The 27,201-nt window shown below is 40.6% G+C and overlaps 1 protein-coding gene across 1 annotated transcript in view; it reads right to left on the bottom strand.

Moving 5' to 3' along the window:
* The window catches only part of VWDE (von Willebrand factor D and EGF domains), a 57,162-nt gene that overhangs the window by 23,894 nt on the left and 6,067 nt on the right, over positions 1-27,201 (bottom strand). The window contains exons 3-13 of the mRNA XM_034759360.1: positions 23,793-24,024; positions 17,123-17,179; positions 15,483-15,742; positions 14,337-14,426; positions 13,250-13,394; positions 12,281-12,495; positions 11,822-11,895; positions 9,086-9,359; positions 7,043-7,251; positions 5,554-6,542; positions 4,407-4,543 (exon numbers count right to left, since the gene is read on the bottom strand). Coding sequence (XP_034615251.1) covers positions 4,407-4,543; positions 5,554-6,542; positions 7,043-7,251; positions 9,086-9,359; positions 11,822-11,895; positions 12,281-12,495; positions 13,250-13,394; positions 14,337-14,426; positions 15,483-15,742; positions 17,123-17,179; positions 23,793-24,024 — 2,682 coding nt within the window. The remainder of the gene's footprint in view (positions 1-4,406; positions 4,544-5,553; positions 6,543-7,042; positions 7,252-9,085; positions 9,360-11,821; positions 11,896-12,280; positions 12,496-13,249; positions 13,395-14,336; positions 14,427-15,482; positions 15,743-17,122; positions 17,180-23,792; positions 24,025-27,201) is intronic.

Consider the following 27,201-nt stretch of genomic DNA (forward strand, 5'->3'; position numbering starts at 1 on the left):
GGTGGGATAGCAATGCCTAAACCTCCCCTCCTCCCAGTTTCCAGTATGTGGGCAAGGCTGGGGTGAAGGGAATGGGACTGGGTCTTTCCTGAGTCCTAGTTATCATATCAACCCCTCTGGGTTATTGGCTGTCAGCCATTAAGATCTTCTAACCCGCACCATGGAGCCAACCCACAGTATAGTTGGCCTAAGCTCGAGGAGCCACAAATGCTGTTTAAAGCCACCTTTGTATATCCCTATGCTGAGTAACAGTGTATGCTCCTTGGCTGTAGTCAGGGATCTGGCCTTAGAGTCCAATATAATGGAACAGAGATGATAATGCTATGGGGCCTAGTCTTGAAGTCCTTAGTCAGACAAAACTGTTCTTGATATCAGTGGGAGAGTTTTGTGAGAGAGTAATACAGAATTGTACTCATAACTGAGATGCTGGCAGATCAGGTGCCAGCTCACGCCAAGGTCCCCGTGTTTCCACTGCATGACAAATACATAGCTGGAACCAGTCTGGCTCACCTGTGTATTGGTATTGCTAAAAGAGGTATTAGAATTATAAGAAGATTTAGACTTTATGGAATGCTTATAATTTCACTTATAATATCTGTATCCCATTATTTGAACATTTGCATTGTAAGACTCTGTAATTGTGTAAATCACCAGACAGGAGAGCGACATTAACTGGTGTGAAGTGCTGATTTCCAACAGAAGGTGTTTACGTTCTGGCTGACAAGGAAGGCACATCAACATCTGACGGACTAGAATGTAACATTAAAGAGGAAAAAAGACTTTATTGTTTACTCTCTCCACCTCCATAAATGTGAGGCTTGCAGGTGAATTCCTTCCATCAGCTGAGTTTGCCATTCAAAGCAGCAGAAGGAAGGGAATAAAAACCCCTAACAAAGAGGAACTGTATCTTTATGTTGCCTGGACTCTGGGAGTCAAGGATTACTAGGCATATGCAAAAGATCCCCAGTGGTTAGCCTGGGTTAGCCCTAAAGTACATATAGAGCTTGCTTATCTAGAAGCTACTATTACTTTGGAAATTTAAGATTGTAACTCTTTTGTGTATGTATGTTTACCTACTTTAAACTTGAAAATAACTCTCATAGTTCCTTTTCCTATATAATAAATCTTTAGAAAGTTTACTACAGGACTGGCTACAAGCATTGTTTTCCCTAGGGTAAATGATTGGTCCTTTGGGACTGGGAGTAACCTGAATATTGCTGTGATCCTTGGTATAAGAGACCATCTGTCACAAAGTTAAGCTTACGGAGGTGGCAAGATAGAGGATTACCCGAGGGGACTGTCTGTGACTCCATGTTAAGGCTGTTATAGTACCTGAGGAGTTTGCACTTGATAATTTTTTGGTGAAATCTAAGTGTACAGCTCAACAAATTTGGGGTTTGTGCCAGGCTTCCTAATCGTCTGCCCTGAGATTGGTACTCATACTCTTGAGTCACTATAGGACAGCTTGACAATACCTAGATGCATTAGTTGTATGACCAGATGCACCTATCACATACACCTCTACCCCGATAGAACGTGACCCAATATAACACGAATTCGGATATAATGCGGTAAAGCAGAGGGGAGCCCCGGGTCCTTTAAAGCACCACCAGAGCCCCGCTGCTTTACCGCGTTATATCCGAATTCGTGTGGAGCCCTGGGACCTTTAAATCACCGCCCAAGCGCGGCTGCCCTGGGGCTCCAGCAGCTGGGCTCGGGCGGTGAATTAAAGGGACAGAGGCTCCGGCCGCTGCGGGGAGCCCCGGGCCCTTTAAATCCCCGCCCAAGCCTCACTGCCGGAGCTCCGGTGGTGATTTAAAGGGCCTGGGGCTCCTGGCAGCGGCTGGAGCATCGGGTCCTTTAAATCACTGCCGGGGAAGCCGGTCCAGTCCGGCATGGCATACCGGCTCTTGCAGGTACGCTGTACTGGACCGAACCCAATATAATGCGGTCTCACCTATAAAGCGGTGAGATTTTTTGGCTCCCAAGGACCGCATTATATCGGGGTAGAGGTGTAATTTAATAAAAAATAGTTAGACACACCGAAAGAGATGGTTCACAGTGAATCTGAATTAATTAGTTTTTACAAAAATATTAAATATTTGTAGATCTGACACACACAAAAATAACCTCACACAAAATCTCTTTTGCTGTAAAGATGGAAATTTCATCATGAGTCAAATTTAACTTGACTATTTAAACAGCTAACCTTTTTCCAATATAATTGGACAGTTATTTTGCTAATTGTTTTTTTTCCCATATGTGAACTATTTTGGTTCTGATATAAAGATATTCTGTCTTTCTTTCTTGTCTTTCTTTTTTAAAAGGAATGTGGCAAGAATGATAATCTATAATTACATTGAAGGAATAAAAGCTAATAGAACTATTAATAAAAGTGCAATTTTGATGGCATTACCCTCATAACCTTTGAAATGTGAAGCAGACATTTTCCACAGTAGTCTTTTTGTTACCAATCTTGGGAATTCTGAGGTATGAATTTGCTACAGAAACAGATTAATTTTTTTTTAAATTACAAAGCCAGATGTCAGGGGTATTGAGACAAAGTATGTTCCCAGGTCTACGTACATGTACAATTTCATGCAAATCAGACTGAATCTTACTCTGTATTTTGCTTGTGTGGGCTAAACTGTCTCGCCCCCTACCAAAGCTCAGTAAATTTCCCCAATGTATCTGTGTAATCATAGACTCACTTGTCATGGCCCCCAAAATCTCCTGCTATGGCACAGATTGCTGCCCTACAGAGCAGTACCTAGCTGCTCCTTGGACTGTGGAATACTCCTATGCAGGCTCCCCACAGCCATCTTTATTTCCACCATGCACCAGACACACTTCCTTCCTGCTCCCTATCAGGATTTACACTCTTGGGGAATAAGGATGGATTTGGCCTTTAACCAGAAGTGAGAAAGTGAAGAACAAGAATTTTTCCCGGGTTTAGCTAAATATTTCTTCATTAATGAGATGCCTGCTAAAATGATTCTTCGAGGAGATGTGGGAGCAAGTAGGTCTGTACCAAACCACAGAGAGACCAGTTCAAATGGACCAATTTTTACACTGTTGTGACTCTCTTGACAACAGTGGGTAACTCCTGATTTACACCACTGTAATTATACAGGGCAGATAGCCCTGAAAGTAAAACAAATTCCAGTACTTGGCATTCTCAGGACAATACCTCAGATTCCCCATGAAGTTTGATCCTGTACAAATATTAGCAGTGGGGCTCATTTTCTAACTTAGCTCAAGTCAGTACTAGGAGTGTCAATAAAAGTGATTTACAATAAAGATTTTGTAGCTGGGAACCAAATGTGCTACCACAGAGAGTGTTAGAACAGAAAACCTTGCCATGAGGTGAGTGAGACATTTCAAACTGTGATAAGCGAACTCTCAATAACTGCCTCACTGGGAGCTTGATCTGAAGGGCTTTTAACCTAATGGAGTGTAAATTTGCTGTTGACTTTCTCATTTTGAACCAACATGTAGATAAGTGGATCCATGTTGTGCTCAAGAAATAGCTACAGCCTGCATTCTATAATCTGTCAAAATAATCATAGCATCTGCAGGAACTAGTTGAGTAAAAGTTTCTTGTCTCAAAAAGGAAAGTTTCCCATTGAATACACTCCAAACAAAACCCCACATAAGTGAAAAGCAATTTTACTTTGGAGCTTTCTTAGTCTCTTGTCCAAGATCAAGAGGCCAACTCTTCATTGCAGCATGACTCCTTCAGCTTTCCAATAGTTATGAGTTAATCAAGTGTCCTGGGCAATTCCTGCATTCTGTCTACCTAAATTCCTCCTGCAATTTCATTAGCATATGTTACAGTATTCTTAATATCCTGTCCTAAACTATTATTAAATAGCTGCTGTATTTTACCCCAGTGTGTGGCAAAAATTGCACCTCCATTTTTATAACAGAAACATTATATTTCAAAATGCCATTTCAAGCATCAGGCTCCAACCTGGAAAAATTAGGGGTGTCCTTCAGCCAGCTGCCTTGCCTTCCAAATAACAGGACTCTATCCGTCTCTGTAAGGACTTTTCTTTACAACCACCTGGTCACTACTGAAACTCCCTAACATAGGGCTGTCCTTGTATAGATATATTTCTCAACATGCTTTTCTGATAACTGGCTGCTGTTTGCTGTTATCTCTCTCTCAACTGTTAAAAATTCCTATTATGTTTTCTATTTCTCTTACCATTGAGGAGATGGCAGTCCTGCAAGGAGTTGAGTGCCCACTGTAAAGTGCTGAGTATATTTGATCTCAGCTTCCATTGCGTGATTGGGCTGTGTATGTATTAATATAAATGCCCTCTATTCTGCACAGGAAATTAGAAATTATTCCCAGTGCTCTGAAAAGTTCAAATATAAGTATTACTGTGTAAATGACAAACCTGTAGTTTGATAATTTCACATTTCAGACTGGGTGACTCCCTGAATCCTTGGCCAAAAGCTCTCACAGATGTACAGTCATACTGTCGAACATCACACAATCCATCATTCTCCAGCTCTGTAATTTCTGGAACCTGATCTTTGAAGTAAAGATCAGTAAGTAAAAGTCAACAAATTAACTGATTAACACACATTTAAACTATGTAAAGCACAATGCATATGTCTATAACTAGACATATATTAGAAGAAAAAGTAAACAATATTGCCCTGGCTGGTCTGTCTTCAGCATTTCATTTTGACTGGTTAAAATGTTTAAATGAGAATTCAGATACAATTTTAGAATGACAGAAATCTGGCATACAGCAGATATGGGAAAGAGATATACAAATACAGTACAACATCTTGTAGATCTAAGTTAGAGATCCAACCAAAGAAAGAAATTAACTGGAACATTTTATAAATTTGAAGTTTCCTATTTAGCTCTACTTTTGATATTGAGTAAGCAAGGAAATTTTCATGCTGCTAAGAAGTGGCTGGGCAGGTGTTGGGTCTGCTTCTCATTTATAGTAACATATCTTTACACTCCTCTGGCAGTATAAAGTGTAACTGAGAATCAGGCCCTAACTTCACAAATGGTAGAAATGGAAATGGATGGGGGAAAGGAGTCTACAGCCCAAACCTAACTGTTTTCTTTTTGATGTAGATACCCTCCTAAAATAGTTTGCTGTCAGGGAAGCAGCTCCTGCAAAATAAAAAAGTATTCTACTGCCAATTAATGATCAGGGCCCTTAAAGAAGTTAAAAATAGGGAATGGATATGTGTGACAGCTCTCCTTGACAGAAGACTGTGTGTGAAATATGCTTCTCTCCTCAGTTAGTAGTTTAGATTGTATATTCAGTGACAGTCGTCACCATTTTAATTCTGACATGCCAGAAACTGAGTCTGTGGCTTGCCCTTGGGAACCAAGGAGGCAGAACAGATAACACATATAGCTGTTATTGGAATGAAGTTGTGGGATAATGAGTAGGCCCACTGTAGGGAACAATTGTCAGTGTGCAAAAGCAGGGGAGAAAGGCAATAAAATGAGCCAGTCTGGCACAAAACCCAAGAACATTGTATGAGTAAATATTCCTGTACAGTTCTACTTACCAGACAACACACTGCAGTCATAGGAACTAAAGCCTTGAAAACAGGCACAGCCCCATTCTACACACTGTCCATTACCACTGCAGAGATTGGGGCATTTTAATGCTAAGAGAAGGTCTTCAATTGACCCCTGAAATCCTTGTGTGTTGTAATTTATTTCTTCCAAAACCCTCTTTTCACATTCATTCTCTAACAGGGCCATGCCTGCTTCTGACCAGCTGAGATCATCCTTTAGCAACAGATCTTTAACACACATATCTACTGTATCCTCTATCCGCCTGCCAAGAAGAGCAGTGCAAGCTCTTCCTATGCTGGAGTTAGCTATTGTTTGCTTGCACAGTGCCAAGGCACTGGACTCAGTGAGGCCAGAAGGTGTGGGCCAAGAAGGAAAAAATTCTTGGTGTGTGTCAGGGATATGGTCCTCTGGAAAAAAATAGGTAAACCCTTCTAGGTCTATTTGGCTGAGACTTTGGAATGGAAATACAGAAAGGTATTCATAATAATGCTGGCGCTTCCATCTATTTCTGACAGGCTGTCTTTTGTGGAGATGGCTGTCATACTTCTGTTTATTTCTTCTACTTCCCAAGCTCAATGAGCCTTGTTTTTCTGTTCCAGTGTCTTCCCTTGAATTTATAGCTGTATGTGCTAGGGTTTGTGTGTGATGTTTGGTTTGATTAACAGACTGGTCTTCTCCTGACAGAAGAGCAGAAGAATCCTTTTCATGTGAAGATGCACGTCTGCTTAAGTGCCTGATAAGATCAACAGAGCTAAAATACTCAGCAGTGACATCCAGTCCTGGTATCAAAGAAAGAAACTTAACATTTTCACTTTCTTTGCAAGATGAAGCAGATTCTGTTTGAGAAACAGAATCCAATTTATTCACCGATTGATATAATCCAGCATCCTCAACTGTGCAACTACAGAAGAGTGTTTTCTTGGATGAACTTAAAGAACCTGGTGTTTTGTCAAACAAACTGTCTCCTGGTGAAATTCTATAAAAGAAGAGAAAAGAAAAATGAATATACTGCAAATTGTTATATCGTTGAATTCTTTTATTTTAGAAGTCCACAGTGTTGTTTATACCACTGGACCCTAGATTATAGTAGATACTGAATATCACCATATAGCCTTTCAAAATTTTAAGTGACCTATAGAAATTACAAAACCATGAGAATACATTTTGACAATATGATTGAAAAGCATGAATAAATGCATTGGTTTGTGTGGTACGGCTGGTTATATTGTTTAATAGCCTTTTAACAAATACTAAATAGCAATTAATCCTCAAGCATTAATTTGTCACATCAATAATTAGTGCCATAAGATAATTACATTTCTATAGTTTCTTTCCATGATTAAATATCAACCTATAAAGCTAGGAAGATTTTGTAATAAAACAGGTTTTCAAAGTACGTAGGGGAAAAGCTGAATTGGAAATGAAGAATTTTCTGCAGGAAATTGATATTTGATTGAAATAAATGGTCTTTCTTACCTCCACTCATTAATAAAAGTAAGATGAGCATTAGAATTCTTTGGGATTTCTTTCCTATTCATAGTGTGGTAGTCATTCTCTGCATCTCCATCAAATGTGCCGCAAAGTCCTAAAGTGTTCTTATAATCTGAACTGGGTGCCCGGAGTGTCACACTCATTCCCCATTCACTCACATCGGCACGAATGAAAGCTCCAGAAGAAAATGAGATCTAAAAATAGATTGATATTACCACAACAAATAGACACAACTAATTGTTAGGTATAAAATATCAGACAACAGGGGAAACAAATAGGGAAGTGCCAGGTATATAGCAGTTAAACTCTTCATCTGACTAACCTTTCCAGAACTATTTTCATATTGTATCTCACAGTCAAACCCTACAAGCCAGTGTGGTGATTTCATGGCCACATAACCTTCATGACGGTCAGATATATTATACATTGTAGTCCTGTAGGACTTCATGGTTGTTAGCAGGAATAAAATGGAGGACCAACTGCTCCAAAAACACAAGGAGCCAGCGATCAGCTAAGCATAGAGAAGATCAAGTCACTCTATATATGCTGGCACCAGGGAAGGGGAGATACAGGTGCCACCAGAGGATCACCTAACACTGGGGTCACCCTCAACCTGGCTGTGCTGGTTTTAAGGCCAGAATCTGCTGGTAATATGGTGCAAAGTCACCTTCTACACATGAGAAGCTGGACCTAAATGTTCCAGAATATCTCAAGAGAATCTCAGAGTTTATTATTTTAGTTCAAACATCTCTGCAATCTATTTGAAAAGGAACGATGTGTTTTAAGAGCAAAATCTTCTGGATAGATGTAATAAGATATTTTAATAGATTAATATTGCCAGAAGGGACCATGGTGATCATCTAGTCTGACCTCCTGCATAACACAGGCCAGAGGACTTCCCTGAATTAATTCCTGTTTGAACTAGAACACATTCTTTAAAAAACATCCAATACTGATTTAAAAATTGCCAGTGATGGAGAATCCACCACGAGCCTTGGTAAATTGCGCCAACGATTAATTATCCACACTGTTAAAAAGTTACTCTGAAACCTGTTAAAAAGTTGTGTCTTATTTCCAGTCTGACTTGGTCTAGCTTCAACTTCCAGCCATTGGATTTGAATAGGGACAGTCTTTCAGTAGATAAAGTGACAATGCTTTACCCATAATTATTTTTCTTCAATGCTAAGCAATATTTATGCTAGTTTAATGCTTTATTAGAAAAAAAGTTGATAATTAAATTGCAGCAAGCAGGTAAAGAACATAATCATGCTTCATTAAACTGATTTATCTCTTCTGTAATCAGAAACACTGAGCTCTAGTCAAAAGGAAAAATAAGGATGCTTGTACATTCATAGAAGAGCAAAAAGTGTTACTCTTGCATGGTAGATATTAGTAGAGGAGGTGACTGGCACCGGATTAGTAGTTGAAGCAAGGACATAGGACTTTACAACTCCTGGTTTTTACTCCCAATTCTGCCATTGACTCACTGAGTAAATTTGGGCAAGCTGGTTAACCACTCTGTGTCTCAGTTTCCCTATCTGTAGAATGGGGATAATGATACTTTTCTACCTTATAGAGGTGTATTGATTAATTGATTAATATTTGGGCTCTTCAAATGAAGTATGCAATATAAATGAAAATCTGGCCACTTTTATTTCAGTACCTAAATGTGGATTTTGCCACCCACATTTGAAAATGTTGCTCTCGATTCTTAATTTACTAAAATTGTCATGCAGCTGGTATATCTAAACTTATAAAGCATGGAGGCCTAAACATTTTCTTTGTAATTCAGGCTTCAAAGGATAATCTCCTCTTGACATGTGTATGTAATTTCAAAGAGCAGTGGTGGGACTCATGCATGTGTTCTGGGCGGATATTTTATCCCTTTGATTCAATGGGATTAGAGCTGTAAAACAGGCTTTATTGTATTGTTTCACTACAGAAGATAACACAGGCTTTGGCAGTATGAATTGGCAGAAATACCTTCCAAAATGAATAACACCACAGCAAATAATATTTACCACATACCGTGACTTTTCTTCCTAGATAGGATTCAGTGATCCTGATATTGCTTCCCGTTATGTCTCTACTCTTTACAGATAAATGTGGCTGTGACTCATGTAGTTGACCGCTGCACATGTCAAATGCAATTATATCACTTTCTTCTTTAGCAACAAAGCCACAGTTACATGATGCTGGGAAGTGAAGGCTGCCACAGTCCCACTGGCGCACATGAACTTCAAAATCCCGAGATGTACTCTTATAGAGCACAAATGTTCCCGTTTTAAAATTATCGTACAACCTGGGAGCAAAAGAAAGCATTTGACATCATCTTCATCTTAAAGTCTAATAAAAAGCTGCAACATGCTTTGTCAAAAACTTTTCCTCTATAAGATACAAATTTCTAACACTTTATTTGCATTGTCTACTGTTCCCCTTCAAAGTTATCTCCATGCTCTAAGTAAGCCAAACATTAAAGTTAAAAATGAATTTAAAAAACCTTTTTTGTTCTAGAAATCAGCATAATGACTTGTTAAATGGAGACAGTTGTAAATCAAAAATTTTAAATAAGAGAGATCAGAGTCTATTCAAAAGTGGACTTCGCTGGAGCTACAGAGGGAGGTGCAGAACAACATCCTGGAGGGTGGAGGGATGGGCAGGTGGTGTAGAAGTGGGGAGTGTATGTATGTATGGCAAGATAGCCAGGAGGACAAAAGGGGATTACATCAAAGATTGGTGTCAAGAGAAGCACTTTCCACCCTTTGATATGGGAGCCGCCATTGTGTGCCTCTAAAGGGTTAAATGATTTGAACAGGAGGAGCCTAAAGTTTCAGGTGGGGGGTGTTACTGAAGTGTGTAAATATCACTTACAAAAATGGTTTAGAGCAGGGGTCGGCAACGTTCGGCACGCGGCTCGCCAGGGTAAGCACCCTAGCGGGCCGGGCCAGTTTATTTATCTGCTGACGCGGCAGGTTCGGCCGATCGCGGCCCCCACTCGCCGCGGTTCGCTGTCCCAGGCCAATGGGGGCGGCAGGAAGCGGGATGTGCTGGCCGCGGCTTCCTGCCGCCCCCGTTGGCCCGGCACGGCGAACCACGGCGAGTGGGGGCCGCGATCGGCCGAACCTGCCGCGTCAGCAGATAAATAAACTGGCCCGGCCCGCTAGGGTGCTTACCCTGGCAAGCCGCGTGCCGAACGTTGCCGACCCCTGGTTTAGAGGATCACAGACTTGGGTAAGGGTCAGTTTGAACTCAACAGAAACAGAACAGCAATGTGCATATTCTCGGAGACACAAAAAATGGTTTAGCTTAAACACAAGTCGTGGCTTTTTTCTCAGGAGGGAATTTTCTGTTCCTACAAGGATAAACATTCAATTTACTGGTATTCAATTAAACAAATGGAAGATTGTTTGGTAGCTAACAGTATGTCAGGACATATATAGTGTCTGAAATTTAAATAAGGCATACACAGTGTTTGATTTTTGCTATATGCACAGTGACCTGGTAAACACAGTGCATATGTGGTTGGGATGACCACTCTACCGGGTTTGCAAGGTACAAGCTAGTGATTCACTAAAGACAATCGCCCTGTACTTCTTGTTCCCAGCTTGTAAATAAAGAGGTTGCATTGTTTTTTCCAAACCATCAGCCTTTCTCTTTTTGGCAGCATGCTTTCAGCAAGAGAATGCCATTATAAATCACAAACAAGCCCAATCCTGCAGTATCTCCATGGTTAAATTGCCCATGGAAGAGAAGTGTCCTGTGAAGCTAACTCCCACTGAAGTAGGAATGACAGAATCAAGCTCATTGTTTTTTATTGCTAGTAACATAAGGCCCTCTGTGATGAACATGCTAATAAAATCTACTGCTCATGTGAGACTGTGCTGCAATACAGTTGGACTCAGGGAAGGAATCTCTAGCCCCAATATACACTGTAGGGCCATCCTGTAACTGACCCAATCCTGGTAAGAGAAGATGCATTTCTCCCTTCCTATATGGGGTTCACTCGGTGTCTCCATACTATGTGTCGATGAACATCCAGTTTGGGGGCCACATGTTCCCTTCTGCTCGGCCCTGTTACCTTGACAAGAACCAATGGGGAAGTTTTTTCTGTGGTGATCAGGAGGTGCATAGTTTCTCCTGCATGGATTCTCTTCTGCCTTGACCTCCCCATGCAGTGGAAATGCCATAGAAGAGGGAAAAGTACAATAGAACTTGCACTCATTGAGGACACAGAAGCTGCTCTGTCCCTGTGTGAAAAGGCTTTGTGGTGATGTGTGAGAGGCAGCTGGGAATATGACTGGCGCAAACAGCATTAACCCATACAGCACTTTGCTAAGTAAATTATAGGTAGTTGCTAGGAGATTGTGCTGATGGAGTGGCTGTTCACCGTCTCAACCTCTCCCATTCAGCCAATCCTCCTGAAATGTGTGTGTTTTATTGTACACATATAGAGAGTGTGAGCAAGAGCTACAGGTAGCCACCATTCCTCTGCTGGCATGCTCCACCACAGCCACACTTCACAGGGAACAATACAATTTGCCTCACTCTGTTGCCATGCAGCGAAGAAAAGCATTTTGTCGTCAGAAATACAAATAATAGAAGCATTACTATGAAGCCTGTACAAACTGAAACATGTTTATCCCTATTGTTTTGGGGATGAATGTGTGGAGGAGAGGGGGGAAATGTACAATAAACAATTTAACAGTGTTGCTAATATAAGTTCATGAAATCACTTATAATTAAACGTAGCAATCCAGTGATTACCTGCCATCAAATGTAATTATATGTGGGTCAGTAAATGAGTAGCAGTAGGCAGAGGGAAGATCCTTTATTGTAATCTTCAAAACAAAGAGATTCACAGTAAGTAACTGTTATCAAGTCAGGCAATACATTCCATAATCTATGTACTAATACTAATATCACATATTAGTTACTGATCTTAAAACACCAGTTTGCTTTATAATTAATCCATTCTCAAATCTCTTTCCAAATTTCATTTTTTACTATTCTCAGTGGTCATGTTAGCTTTAAAATATTAATATTTTTAATTCAAAAGAAAAATAGTTCCATTCAAATGAAAATGTTAAGATGGAAAACTACTCCATTAGAAATTACAGTGTGACTCAACACAACCCATTGAAGCCAATGGAGGTTCAACATTTTATACCAGCTGAGGTGCTGGCCCTATCTTTTTTAAAAGATTTTAACATGATGGTTTGCAACCTGTATGCCTTCTGGGATGTAGCGATTCCACAGGAAATTGTCACTTAATATAGGTTCCACCATAATCTTGGTAACTCTGTCTCCATCCTGAGCAAAATCTGTCACAGCAGTGAAATAAACAATAACCTGGCTACAGATTCCATTAATGCAGGGTTTCTGAAGAAGATCCACATCACAAGAAGAAAGAGCCAAGTTTAAGCCTAGCTGCTCTTTACCTGTTTTAATGAAAACCAATCATTAGTGACTCATTTAGAGGAAAAATCAAATCAGAAGATTTTTTTCCCTTTAGTGTTTGCCTGAGTAGACAATAAACATTTTGCTGGTACTGTGTAAGTAAATAATGAAAGAGTAAGGCTTTCTACTTTCCTGATATTTTGGTAATGCTAAAGCTACCTGGATCTCCATGCACAGATAAGCTATTGGTCTTGGATTCTACATCTATAATCATATACACAAAACCACAAGTCCAGTCCTACAGTCTTTCCCCAAGCAAAACTTTCATGGAAGTCAACAGGAGTTCTGCTTGACTACAGAAAAAATATAATAATGGCTAAGAGTTAAAACTGCAGGACTAAGTGCTATATTAGTTAAGAGCAATGCAATGAGTCATGGAGAGAATCCTTCATTCTGAATTTTCTTTGCTTGCACTGGCTGATGTGACAAAATTAGCAATGTGCAAACACAGGGTCCAGTTTGTTCCCATTGAAGTCAATGGCAGGGGGCCTGATGGACTGCCCATTGGAGTCAATTGAAAGCCTTCTATTAATTGCAGTGGGTGTTGGATTAGCCCTTTGCTTCCCAAGACCTTGAATGGAAGCAGATTTGATCTATGACTTTTTTGTGCTACTATATACTATATAACATATCACATAATTTATGACAACGCCAAAAACATCTGAAATCTAGAGGGAAGGTTTAGAAATGCATATTCAAAGTGGGAAACTTAATAAAAATTAGGACAATACTTACCTTCATCAATAGTATTTAATTTTAATGAGATTTTGCAGTCATTTTCAAGTTGGCTAAATTTGGAACAAGGAATAGGAATTCTACTTTCTATTGTCAGTCTGTATTCTCTTCCATCTTCTGATATATTCAGTGACTCAGGATGCAACTGGCATATAAAAAAGCATGCTAAGAATTCAAATATTTACTTGAGATTATCTTACTGTGTGAACTACCGTAATAACACAAAATTGCATTTTCTGTATAACTTTTGAAAAGTTAAAATACAGTTTTTACAGCTGTATAAAACAAATATGTTGTCTATAAAGTTGTCTCCTAGTGAAAGCAAAATCCTGAAGAAAATGAAACATAATATTTCCCCTAGAACCTGTCTCTGTAAACTAGCAATATAGATCCTTGTATAGTACACATAAGAGAATATAGTTAGAGCTAATTTACAAAGAAACCTTAAATTGGGCTATCAATATAAGGTCCAATTGTGCATGTAAAATTGTGTGGAAAAGAAAATATGTTTATATTTTACAAAGCACACTGCAGACCTTAGTAGAACATGGGGCTAACATGGGTCCTTATCTTGCAGAGATTTATGCATGTGCTTAACTTTATACACTGTGAGTAATCCCACTCACAGTGCATAAAGTTAAGCATGTATATAAGTCAGTGGAACAGTCCCTAGGGGGGGCATCTAGCTGGCATCAGTGACTGCAGAGGCATAAAAGTAGCTTAAGAGGCACCTTTGGCTCCCCCACCACCCGTGGAACTTGAGCTCAGCAGAGTTGAGCTTTGTTACTTATTAGTTCACTATCAATCCATTTGGAGTGTCCAGTGATCATACATTTTCTTGTTGCTTACGTGGTCCCACCTTCTCTTCATTTAGCATCTTTAGCAAGTGTGATTAGAATGAAAAAGCACAAAAGAAATAAAAGCATTTGAAGTTGAGTTCTTTCATCATCTACTGATGCTAGAGTATTTAATAGGCAAATAACAATCTTTTAGAATACATGCACTATTACTACAACTGTAATTAACAACAATAATTAGAAAAGCTTCTGTTGCAATAGAGTAGAATATTGTTTCCTTTCCAAAGTACCTTAATGCCAGCAAAAAATTCACTGCTCTCAACAGGTAGGCTTTGTATATCTGTTTTTCCCAAGAAAAAAGTAGAACTGCTACAGAAGATCTGTGAACAAAGGTAAAACAGGAGTAACAGAGCAACAGTTTTTTGGATGATCATGTGGCCTATGTAGGATTGGCAATTTACCATGACTACTAAGCAACTGGCCTTCTGATTGGCTACTAACGCAATTTCACTACCAAACAGCCCAGGTAAAATGGTAGGGAAATGTTTTTACATCTTTTATTTTTTGGAGGGGGGTGCAGGGGTGCTGGAACAATTTGTATAGTGGGCGTGCTGAAATCCATTGAACCAAATGGATGGAAATCACTTCAAGCTAGCAGCACCCCCAGCACCCCTAGTTCCAGCACCTATGGAGGGGTGAGGAGAGAGCATTAACCCTCATTTTAACATTTATGGGTAGAAAGCATCTTGTTTTTCAGGGATTAACACCTCTGTTCTTATAAAAAGTACTAGGGGATCTGAGGTCTTGATCCTGCTCCCACTGAAGTAACGACATAACTTGAATTGGTTTTAATGGTACAGGACCAAGCCCTTAATGTTCGTGAGTGGTCAAGTGTTTCACTTTACATCTAATCAAAAAGACAGATCCTCCAACAATACACTGCCCTGACCATCATATTAGGGCAGTGGTTTGTTACTAATTCAGGAGGAGAACAGCCTGGTGCTGAATCACCAGTATCACTTGCTGCAGCAGCTAGGCGTTATAGGCTCTTACCTACGTACTGATCCATCCCAAACTCACTTAATTTACAGGATTTTACAAACTCACAGTAGAAGGTAGCAAAGATGCAAGTTCAAGCTAACAGGGGCACAATGCACACTGTACATACACTGACAGCCCCAAGACCATGATGGCAATAATCACTACTGATGTACCCACGAGGTTTCTGCACTCATATTGGTATCACTGATTATAAACAACTGGAGGCACAGTACTGCTGCCAAGAAAATTTATATAGAAACACATTGGTACCCTGCCTTTAACATTTACTGTTGCTATCTGCTGAGCATATATGAAATGATAGGGTTGGTAAATAAAATGGGCATTGAGGAAAATAATATATTTACAAATATACAAAAAGATTCTATTAAACATACCCTGTCTCCGAGTCTGAGGTTTATGCCATCCAGTTCTAACAGTGAGAATGCCTGAACTGTTGTCTCTTGTCTCAGTTCTTCTTTGAAGTCTTCAGAAGCAAGCCTGGACCAAGTTACAATAAATCCCACTGAACTATTTGTGAGAGGAACATCAAAAGTACACCTTAAGTAAACACTGGCTTCAACCAACTCTGCCACAATTTCAAGTGAAGTAGGAGGTGGTGGTGATGGGGATGGAGATGATGAAGGAGACAGTCTACCTACCACAAAACATACAATGTACAAATAAAAACAAAACAAAAACATAATTTGTGAATTTCATTCTCAGGAGAATCAATATTGGTTTATGTTGACTGAACTCACACTGAGAAAGTTTAAATATCAGTTATAAAAGCAAGAACGTTTACTCTTTCCATATATAGACTTCTTTTGCGATTACATTTTATAAAGTCAGTGAAATAAAGAAAACTGGTGAGAATCACAACAAGAAAAAAAAATGTATTTTTTCCTTTTGCTAGTTATTAAAGTAAGAAAATTCCTTTTTTAGATATTGATTATTCATAGCCTGGAGAGAAGGGTGAACGAATTAAAGAAGATTTGCTATTTTCTTTATAAGAACATTTGGATAGCAAAACTACTACTGCTTCAAGAGAGGGGAGGGGAGGAAGGTAAAACAGAGTGAAATAAAAGCCAACAACAAAATCTTGCCAGAGAGCCAAAAGTAACAGACAAATCAATTTGAATAGCTGAGAGGAACAATTACTTAGCCTGTATACAAAACTAAGAATGGTCTAAGTGTAGTGGGACAGTATGCAGGCAGCAGAGTTTGCAAGGAAAGGGGTATTGTTGAGAGCCAGCATTTAGGTATGAAAGGAATCTTCAAATCAAAGTAACTTGTAAATCAACATTATTAACCATTATTATTACTTATTTAGTACTTGTGTATGGATTCATAATGTGAATCACATTTTACACAGCAATTACAATCTAAGGCCCTGCAAGAGATCACATGGAGAGACCCTAGGCCCCCAAGGATTTCCACGGAAAACATTGCCAGATGCACATGTGCAACCCCAGATTTATAAAAAATATAAATATAATAGATTATGGCTAAACAGAAATATTTACTAAGGGTGCATCTACACTGGAACCCCCCAACCCCCTCCAGCAATGGAAAGTCCTAAATATGTTGACAGTATCCCTTTCACGGATAGACATTGAGATGTGTATTTAGTATAAGCGCCTGAAGAAGCATTAAAAGCTCAATTTTTATTATAAAACTATTAAACCTGAAAAATAAGTTTAATATTTTAATGTTCCTTTCAGAATGCCTCAGACCCAAGTGGGAACACCTACACTGCTATTTTTAGCCCTGTAGCGAGAGCTCCGTGAGCCCAAAGCAGTTGACTGGGCTCTGAGGCTCACTGCCATAGTTGTTTTGTTTTGTTTTGCAGTGTAGACGTACCCTGAGACACAAGCTGTTTCTTACCTGATCACTAATGGTGCTGTTTTAATTTCTTCTAGGCAAAAGGACAAGATTCTTCATTTACCAACAACAAACATAAAAAATATAACAAAATCTTGAAATTATTAGGTCCTGGTTATAAAGAAAATCATGAAAGTCAAGACTAAATACTTACTACTACAGACACCTTGAGTTTTCACTTCCCCGGGATCACATGTTTGTGGTTTTGCTTCTGAAACAACAATAAAAAAGTTGCTTAAGTACTATATCTATAAATACATTAATTATACACCAGCTCTTAAAATATTGCTCCATGTTAAGTAATGATAAATATAATCAAAACACTAATTAAAGGCTAACTCTGGTATCTGCAAACAGATCAATCCTCGCAATCAGGATCACACAGTACAGTGATGGGAGTCAGTACAAAACCCTAAGATGGGCAGATCAAATAAATAGATTGTGTTAAGGGGCAGGGGCATGGAGCACCCACACTGCCCTCCCACACTGGCTAATACAGAGACTGTCTTTCAGCGTGTACCTGTGGATTTTGGCTAGTGACTAATCAGGAGCTAAAGCACGCTCCTGAATAGGGATGCTTTTCTGAATAAAATTCTAAATGCTTTATGAAGTAATTCAGACCTATGACTCAGCTGAATTCCATGTAGATTAATTTTGAAAAATGATGGCCTAAGAGTGGCCTAAGAGATATAGCATTTGTGCAATTACCATTGTGCAATTTGTGTAACATGCAGCAAGCAAATCTCCCCTGACTCTTAATAGGTACAACAGCAGTGGTGCCTTACTTAAACATGAAAATACTTGTACATTTGGAAACATTTTAAAAAGCACCTAGTCAATCACAAGGTAAAATAGAAAAACTGAGATCCAACCACACTGAAACACTCATGAGTTAGCAAGAATGGGCAGCAGATTATGCTACTCCATAATCCAATGTTACAAAGTTTGTATTTGTTTCTCATCCCACACTGATAATCACTTTTTGAAAACTGGCATTTTGCAGCCGTCAAGTGCTAACGAGGAAACAGTTAGCAGACAAGGCAGCAGGAAAAGCATAAAAGTAAAAAGACTTTGCTTGTATGCTTCCAGTTATTAGAAAGAGACAGGTTTCAGAGTAGCAGCCGTGTTAGTCTGTATCTGCAAAAAAAACAGGAGTACTTGTGTACTCCTGTTCTTTTTTTAGGAAGAGACAGGTATTAGTAATGGCGATTTGATCATTAGAAACATATATAGATAGGTTTGCGATGACCGGGAGAACCACATGGTGACTTGCCTGCCTGGTGCAAAGGTTGCAGATCTCTCAAGACATCTAGATAGACTTATGTGTAGTGCTGAGGAGGAGCCGGTGGTCGTGGTACATGTAGGTACCAATGACATAGGGAGGGATAGGACAGAGGTCCTGGAGGCCAAATGTAGGCTGCTGGGTAAGAGATTGAAGTTCAGGACCTTCATGGTAGCATTCTCTGAAATGCTTCCAGTTCCACACGCACGGCCAGTTAGACAGGCAGAACTGCAGGGTCTCAATGCGTGGATGAGACAATGGTGTAGGGAGGAGGGGTTTAGATTTATTAGGAACTGGGGAAACTTTTGGGAAAGAGCGAGCCTATATAGGAAGGATGGGCTCCACCTAATCCAAAATGGAACCAGATTGCTGGCACTTAAAATTAAAAAGGTTGTAGAGCAGATTTTAAACTAAAGCCTGGGGGAAAGCCGAGAGGTGCAGAGGAGCACATGGTTCAGACAGAGACATCCCTTAGGGGAGGATCTATTAATGGAGATTCTCTATGTCCTAGTTAGGAGGAGAATATGCAAGATGATAAAATATAGGTAGGATCTGATGAGAAAGAGTCAAATGAAAAAAAGTCTGATTCAATTACACCATCTAACGGGAGACAGCTAAAAAGTGACAAGTTTTTAGAGTGCGTATATACCAATTTTAGAAGTCTAAATAATAAGATGGGTGAACTAGAGTGCCTCATATTAAATGAGCACATTGATATAGTAGGCATCACAGAAACTTGGTAGAATGAGGATAATCAATGGAACACAGTAATACCAGGGTACAAAATATATCAGAAGGACTGAACAGGTCATGCTGGTGGGGGAGTGGCACTATATGTGAAAGAAAACATAGAATCAAATGAAGTAAAAATCTTAAATGAATCAAACTGTACCATAGAATCTCTGTGGATAGTAATTCCATGCTTGAATAATAAGAATATAACAGTAGGGATATATTACCAATCACCCAACCAGGATGGTGATAATGACTGTGCAATGCTCAGGGAGATTAGAGAGGCTATTAAAAAAAACCCTCAATAATAATGGGGGATTTAAACTCTCCCCATATTGACTGGGTACATATCACCACAGGATGGGATGCAGAGATAAAGTTTCTTGACATCTTAAATGACTGCTTCTTGGAGCAGCTAGTCCTGGAACCCACAAGAGGAGAGGCAATTCTTGATTTAATCCTAAGTGGAGCACAGGATCAGGTCCAAGAGGTGAATATAGCGGGACCACTTGGTAATAGTGACCATAATATAATTATATTTAACATCCCTGTGGTGGGGAAAACACCACAGTGGCCCAACACTGTAGCATTTAATTTCAGAAAGGGAAACTACACAAAAATGAGGAGGTTAGTTAAACAGCAATTAAAAGGTACAGCACCAAAAGTAAAATCCCTGCAAGCTGCATGGAAACTTTTTAAGGACACCATAATAGAAGCTCAACTTAAATGTATACCCCAAATTCAAAATCATAGTAAGAGAACCAAAAAAGAGTCACCACGACTAAACAACAAAGTAAAAGAAGCAGTGAGAGGCAAAAAGGCATCCTTTAAAAAGTGGAAGTTAAATCCTAGTGAGGAAAATAGAAAGGAGCATAAACTCTGGCAAATAAAGTGTAAAAATATAATTAGGAAGGCCAAAAAAGAATTTGAAGAACAGCTAGCCAAAGACTCAAAAAGTAATACCAAAATTTGTTTAAGTGCAACAGAACCAGGAAGCCTGCTTAACAACCAGGGGGGCCACTGGACAATCGAGATGCTAAAGGAGCATTCAAAGATGATAAGGCCATTGCAGAGAAACTAAATGAATTCTTTGCATCCATCTTCAGAGTTGAGGATGTGAGGGAGATTCCCAAACCTGAGCCATTCTTTTTGGTGACAAATCTGAGGAACTGTGTCTCAGACTGAGGTGTCATTAGAGGAGGTTTTGGAACAAATTGATAAACTAAATAGTAATAAGTCATCAGGACCAGATGCTATTCAACCAAGAGTTCTGAAGGAACTCAAATGTGAAATTGCAGGACAACTAACTGTCATCTGTAACCTATCATTTAAATCAGCTTCTGTACCAAATGACTGGAGGATAGCTAATGTGATGCCAATTTTTTAAAAGGACACCAGAGGTGACCCCACCAATTAGTCTGGTAAGCCTGACTTCAGTACCAGGCAAACTGGTTGAAACTATAGTAAAGAATAAAACTGTCAGACACATATTTGAACATAATTTGTTGGGGAAGAGTCAACATGGTTTTTGTAAAGAGAAATCATGCCTCACCAATCTACTAGTTTTCTTTTAGGGGGGCAACAAGCATGTGGACAAGGGGGAGCCAGTGGATATAGTGTATTTAGATTTTCAGAAAGCCTTTGACAAGGTCCCTCACCAAAGGCTATTAAGCAAAGTAAGCAGTCATGGATAAGAGGGACAGTTAAAAGATAGGAAACAAAGGGTAGGAATAAATGGTCAGTTTTCAGAATGGAGAGAGGTAAATAGTGGTGTCCCCCAAGGGTCTATACTGGGTCCAGTCCTATTCAATATATTCATAAATGATCTGGGAAAAGGGGTAAACAGTGTGGTGGCAAAATTTGCAGATAATACAAAACTATTCAAGATAGTTAAGTCCCAGGCAGGCTGTGAAGAGCTACAAAAGGATCTCTCAAAACTGGGTGACTGGGAAACAGAATGGCAGATGAAATTCAGTGTTGATAAATGCAAAGTAATGCACATTGGTAAACATAATCCCAACTATACATATAAAATGATGGGGTCTAAATTAGCTGTTACAACTCAAGAAAGAGATCTTGGAGTCATTGTGGATAGTTCTCTGAAAACATCCACTCAATGTGCAGCGGCAGTCAAAAAAGCTAACAGAATGTTGGGAATCATTAAGAAAGGGATAGATAATAAGACAGAAAATATCATATTGCCTCTATATAAATCCATGGTACGCCCACATCTTGAATACTGTGTGCAGATGTGGTCGCCCCATCTCAAAAAAGATATATTGGAATTAGAAAAGGTTCAGAAAAAGGCAACAATAATGATTAGGGGTATGGAGCATCTGCCATTTGAGGAGAGATTAATAAGACTGGGACTTTTCAGCTTGGAAAAGAGATGACTAAGGAGGGATATGATAGAGGTCTACAAAATCATGACTGGTGTGGAGAAAGTAAATAAGGAAGTGTTATTTACTCCTTCTCATAACACAAGAACTAGGGGTCACCAAATGAAATTAATAGGCAGCAGGTTTAAAACAAATAAAAGGAAGTATTTTTTCACACAACGTACAGTCAACCTGTGGAACTCATTGCAGAGGATGTTGTGAAGGCCAAGACTATAATAGGGTTCAAAAAAGAACTAGATACATTCATGGAGGATAGGTCCATCAATGGCTATTAGCCAGGATGGGCAGGAATGGTGTCTCTAGAGTCTCTGTTTGCTAGAAGCTTGGAATGGGTGACTGGGGATGGATCACTTGATGATTATCAGTTCTGTTTATTCCCTCTGGGGCACCTGGCATTGGCCACTGTCGGAAAACAGGATACTGGGCTAGATGGACCTTTGGTCTGACCCAGAATGGCTGTTCTTATGAAAATATGACAAAACTCAGGCCATGTCTGCACTAGAGAGTTTACCAGTACACCAGGTGTACCGATGCAGCTGCACCACTCTAAAATCTCCCATTTAGCCGCTCTATGTTGATGGGTAAGAGCTCTCCCATCAACATAATTAAACCACCCCCCACAAGCAGCAGTAGCTATGTCAGCAGGAAACACTCTCCCGCTGATATAGCACTGTCCACACTGGCTCTTCTGTCGGTGTAACTTACATCACTCGGGGGAGTATTTTTTCACACCCCTGAGCAACACAAGTTATGCCGACGAAAATGATAGTGTAGACATAACCCCAGTAGAGCTGCAGAAAAAAGTCTTTGGCTTCAAAACGCGCTTCAGGCTCAGAGCACCCATGCAGTTACCCTTTACTAGCTACTGCTGCTACTCCCCTACATCAATTTTAATTATGGGAGTTTGTGTGCCATGGAATCCACTGACCAGATCTCTAACTGGTGTCTCATACCCTCTTCCTCCTCTTCATGAAGAATTCATCCAAACAAACACAGGATGCAAAGTTGTCTTGCATGGGTTTAGTTACTTTCACACTGAAACTACAACATTTCTGTTCTCTTTGCCCTTATCACACCCCAGAAACGAAGCTTAATAGTTAGTTCTCTGTGTATAGATATAGGGGCTAATTCTGTGCCACTGAAGTCAATGAACATTTTGACATTGGCTTCAATGGGAATAAGTAAGACCATAGTGCCAAATTCTGATACACCTACTCCCAAAGGGACAAATCTAATGCCCCCTGATGTCAATGCAAAGACCTAAACATGTTAACAGTATCCTTTTCACTGATGGACACTGAAATATGTTTTTGGTATAAGTGCCTTAAAAAAGCACTAAAAGCTCATTTTTTAAAATATAAAACTATTAAATCTTCATGGTAAGTTTAATATTTTAAATGTTCCTTTCAGAGTGTTATCAATTTACTAAACAGCATTAAGCCTTTAAGGTAAATGTACTTCTGGTTTTTCTAGTGTGGGGTGAATACCACATCAAAGTTGTTTGTAAAATAATGTGATTTAGTGCATTAGCAGATCTGTATTAATTTAAATAATATATAAGGAAGCGGTTATCAACCTGCGACCCAGGTTCCTCATGCGGCCCAATTAGCATACAGCTGCAGCCCAGCTGTGTGCAAAAAAAAATTCAGAATTTGCTGCTCTGGTCTGGCAGGGGCTGGAGCTGGCTGAGGGGGAGACAGCATCTTGCAGCCTGCACCAGCGCTCCTGCCAGCAGGGGGCTGGTGAGTGCCGCAGTGGGGCAGGGGGCTGGAGAGTGAGTCTGTGGGTAGGTTTGGGGCGGGGTGCCTCTGGGAACTAGGCGTTTGCCCCAGGTTTTGGGTGGGGCTCTGCTCCTGGCCATGCTTCTCGTGTGCTGGCTGCCGGCCCCACTGGACACTCTGCACCTGGCCCGGTGCTGGGGATCCCAGGCGCTACCAGCCCCGCACCGCGGAGTTCGGTCCCAGCTCCTGCTGGCACCATGCAGCGCGATTTGGGGTCCAGCTGCCCGGCCTGTACCTAGGGCTCTACTCTTGGCCCTGCTCTGGGTAGGGGCTCTGGGCATAGGGGATGGTGGGCTGTGGTTCTCAATCTGCGCCCCACAGTATTTAACAGGTTGAGAACCATTGCTACATGGTAAAATATCTGTACATTTTCATACATGATAGATTAGACTACTCTGATTTGCTACTAATGCAGTACATTAGCACAAATTCCTAAATTCTAAGACTTTGATATGGTCAACTTTTTCCCTAGTTAAAATGCATGTTTTCATTTTCAAATGTTTACATTCAATGCCAAATCAAACAAGGAAAAACACATTAAAATAATGAATGGTAAATCAAAAAAATGATTAAGAAATATTTACTAGCACACACACAGATTTTGTAGAATGATAGGATGTGCTTCCTCACCTTCTGCACAATATCCCATGCATCCTTGGGTGGGCTGTAGCAAATAAACAAAAAATTCTCCACAGTTCCTCACACTGACAGGGATTCGGAAAAGGCAGCAGTCTTTTGTAGTGCTGAAGAAAAACTGCCATGTTGCACAAGCTGTTAATTGTTTGATCTCACCAGGTGGAGGCATGGATTCTGACTCCGTTAGAGATAACCAGACAGGGGCTTGAGTTCCACAGTGATTCATCTTTAGCACCAAAGAAAAGCAGTTTAAAATAGTTAATACAGTACCAAGCTGCTCTAGTGTTTAATGCAAGATACATATGCTTTCAATTATTTTACTGCAAAAGCTTTTAGTAAATGGGGAATTCATCTCCACATGGAAAATGTGTGATGTGTTTTTACATAGTTGAATGCAAATACACAATATACATGGGCACCAGGTTTGTATAATTTTTGGTGGTGCCCAGAACGGGTCCAAGCAGAGCCGTCCCGTCCATAGGACGGACTGGGGCAACTGCCCCAGATCCCGCGCTTGAGGGGGACGTGGGGTCCAGGCAGAGCCATCCCGTCCATAGGACAGACTGGGGCAACCGCCCCAGGCCCTGTGCTTGGGGGCCCCCGCGCTTCAGGGGGACATGGGGGTACAGGGCAGCCTGGGAGGTTAGCGGGGGGCCTGGCGCCGGCAGCAGCGAGCAATCCGGTCCCACCCCACCCCTGCTCTACCCCCTCCCTGCCTCCCTTTCCCTTCCCACAAGCCCTTGCCCCACCTCTTTCCAGCTTCTGCCCCCTCCCCAGAGCAATGCTGGGACCCGGCGGGGCGGGGCGGGCAGGGGCTGGGGTGCTCGGTGCTGCTGGCACCAGGCCTCCCCCAATCCCACCAGCTTCCCCCCCAATCCCACCAGGCTGCCCTGGACCCTGCATCCCCTGAAGCCCCCCAAAAGCGTGGTAAGCCCAAACAGTGGTGGAGCCAGGTCCACGTTCCTAAATATTGGTGGAGCATGGGCACCACGGGCCCATATAGCTCACCGCCTATGACAATATACACAAATATTAGGCAAGTCACTTAATCACTCTGTCCCTCAGTTCCCCATCTTTAGAATGGGGATAATAGTGCTTCCCTACCTCACAGCACTCTTGTTAGGACAAATTCATTAATGTTAAGAGGCACTCTGATACTACAGTGATGAGCGCCATAGAAAAGCCTATATATACATTTTAAGCTCTGCTATATTTCATCTAACTAACGATTCTACTGGGCATAAATTGCTTTTCTCACCTGTGGGTCCGCACAAGTTTCACTCTTATCAGTCCTCCTGCTTAATATACATGTAAGGCTCCCAAGGGCAAATTGTGAGATGGTGTGGGCTGCCATACCACACACATGAAGAAGAACCCCTGTGCTCTACATCTGCTCACCAAAAGCAGGTGACGTAATTCCTGTGATGTGCAAATGTCTGAATGATATAGGGACCCATATACAAGGGGTTGGTACATGCTAAAACTGGCTATCAAACAGAGGATGTGCTAGTTGGAAGAAGAAAGAATTTTGAAGAATTTTTTTGAAGAATTTTAAAGGTCAGCTCTGCCATTGACCTATTGTGATAACTGGGCATACCAATTTATCCTAATTGTGAGTTCAACTGCAAAAAGTGAGTGTAAGTTAATAAGATGTTGTATTAACCTAGAACAACAAATATTGATGGGAAAAGGTGCAAAAGCAAGACAGAAAGGCCTACTGATATAACTCAGGGATTGTGGTAAACAAGAGAAGTGGGGAACCAGAAATCAGTGAACCAAAACTGGTGTGGCTGAAACTAGGCCTAATTGGACAAAATAAGGAGTAGATGGGCTATTCCACTCATCACTCTCTTTTGGGGTCCTTAAAGAAAGAGACTTTCAGGGAAAAACTGGCTACTGGAGAGAGCTTCACCAGCCCCACTACTTCCTGGGATCCCGGATCTTCTTCACCCTAATCCTGAGTAATGCCTGACAAGACCAGGCCAGAGAGAGGAAGCCAGAGGAAATCTCCAACTTCACTGGCTCCAGAGAAATCCCAACCACTGCCTGGGATGTGAGACTTTGTCTCCCCCCCCCCCCCATGTGTCCTTTTCCTTCCCTACCTTATTTTGTCTCTTTCCTCTCTCCTTTTTCCTTTTGTGTTACAAGAGTCTGGCTTAGCTGGGCAAGACTGCATATTCTGCAACACTGCCATAAGTCTGTGACCAAGAAGGCAGCTAAAAGCAGTGCTCTAAACAGCCTGATACTGGTACAAGTTTGCCAGATCTTGGAGTGGCTGATCTGACCATGTACTGAGCCCATGTTTTTTTCAACAGTGAGGTAACAAGTGAGAGTCAACATCAGAGACAGAAGCTGCTTTTTCTATCTTTACAGTTCTTTCCTCTTCCCCTTTTGAATCTATCTTGTTTTGTCATCTTCAGAAATGGGATCGTTAACAAGAGCAACAACAACTCTGGCCCATCTCAACCAAACTTCTTCTCTTTTCCTCAAAAGGAGAATTATTACCACCTATGATACCATCTAAGACTGTCAAACCAGGGGGGTTTCATTCTAAAAACTCTCCAGATAAAGGGAAGGGGAACAAAGTCTATAGTTAAGAATAAAGTCTTACTTTCAAGTTTGTTAACTGTTTTTCCTTTGGTTTTGTATCTTTAATAAAAGGTTAGAAGGATTTTTAATGATGTGTTTGGCATGGTAATAAGCAGACAGAGGTCTCTGTAAGCCAAATGCCAAACCTTGTTTAATACTGTTTAGTGTTGGAGAGTGACTGGGTTATGTTAACACCTTTCGCCCATATATTCCATCTAAATTAATACAACAGATCTGCTGTGTGATCTTGTGCAAGACACTTCACCTCGTTGTGCCTCTGTTTTTTCTTCCACCACTTTGCCTACCATGTCTATTTATGTTGCAAGCTCAGTAGAGCAGTGATTATCTCTCATTATATGTTTGCACAGTACCTAGAACAAAGGGGCTCCAATCTCATTTGGGATCTTTAGATTCTAATGTCATACTCAGGCGGGCTCAGGCTTTGGTCCCCCCTCCTGAGGTCATGTAGTTATTTTTGTTGTCAGAAGGGGGTCAGGGTGCAATGAAGTTAGAGAACCCCTGCACTACAGCAAAAGAAATTGGAGCATGAAAGAAGCCTAAGCTCTTTGGGGCAGGGACCAACTTTCTGTTCTGTGTTGTACAGCACCTAGCACAAGAGGCCCTGGTCTATGACTAGGGCTCGTAGGCGCTATGGCAATACAAATAATAATAGCAATAATAATAATAAAGGTAATGGTTCTGAGTTTACCAGACTAAGCACTCATGTTAAAAGGTCCCCTCTCTATATATGGTGTGCTATTGAAAGATATCTGAGAAGAAACACCTTGAGGACATAGGTATATTATTCTTTCTC

This window comes from Trachemys scripta, chromosome 2 (genome assembly GCF_013100865.1).
Source record: "Trachemys scripta elegans isolate TJP31775 chromosome 2, CAS_Tse_1.0, whole genome shotgun sequence".
In the NCBI taxonomy this organism is placed as follows: domain Eukaryota; kingdom Metazoa; phylum Chordata; order Testudines; family Emydidae; genus Trachemys; species Trachemys scripta.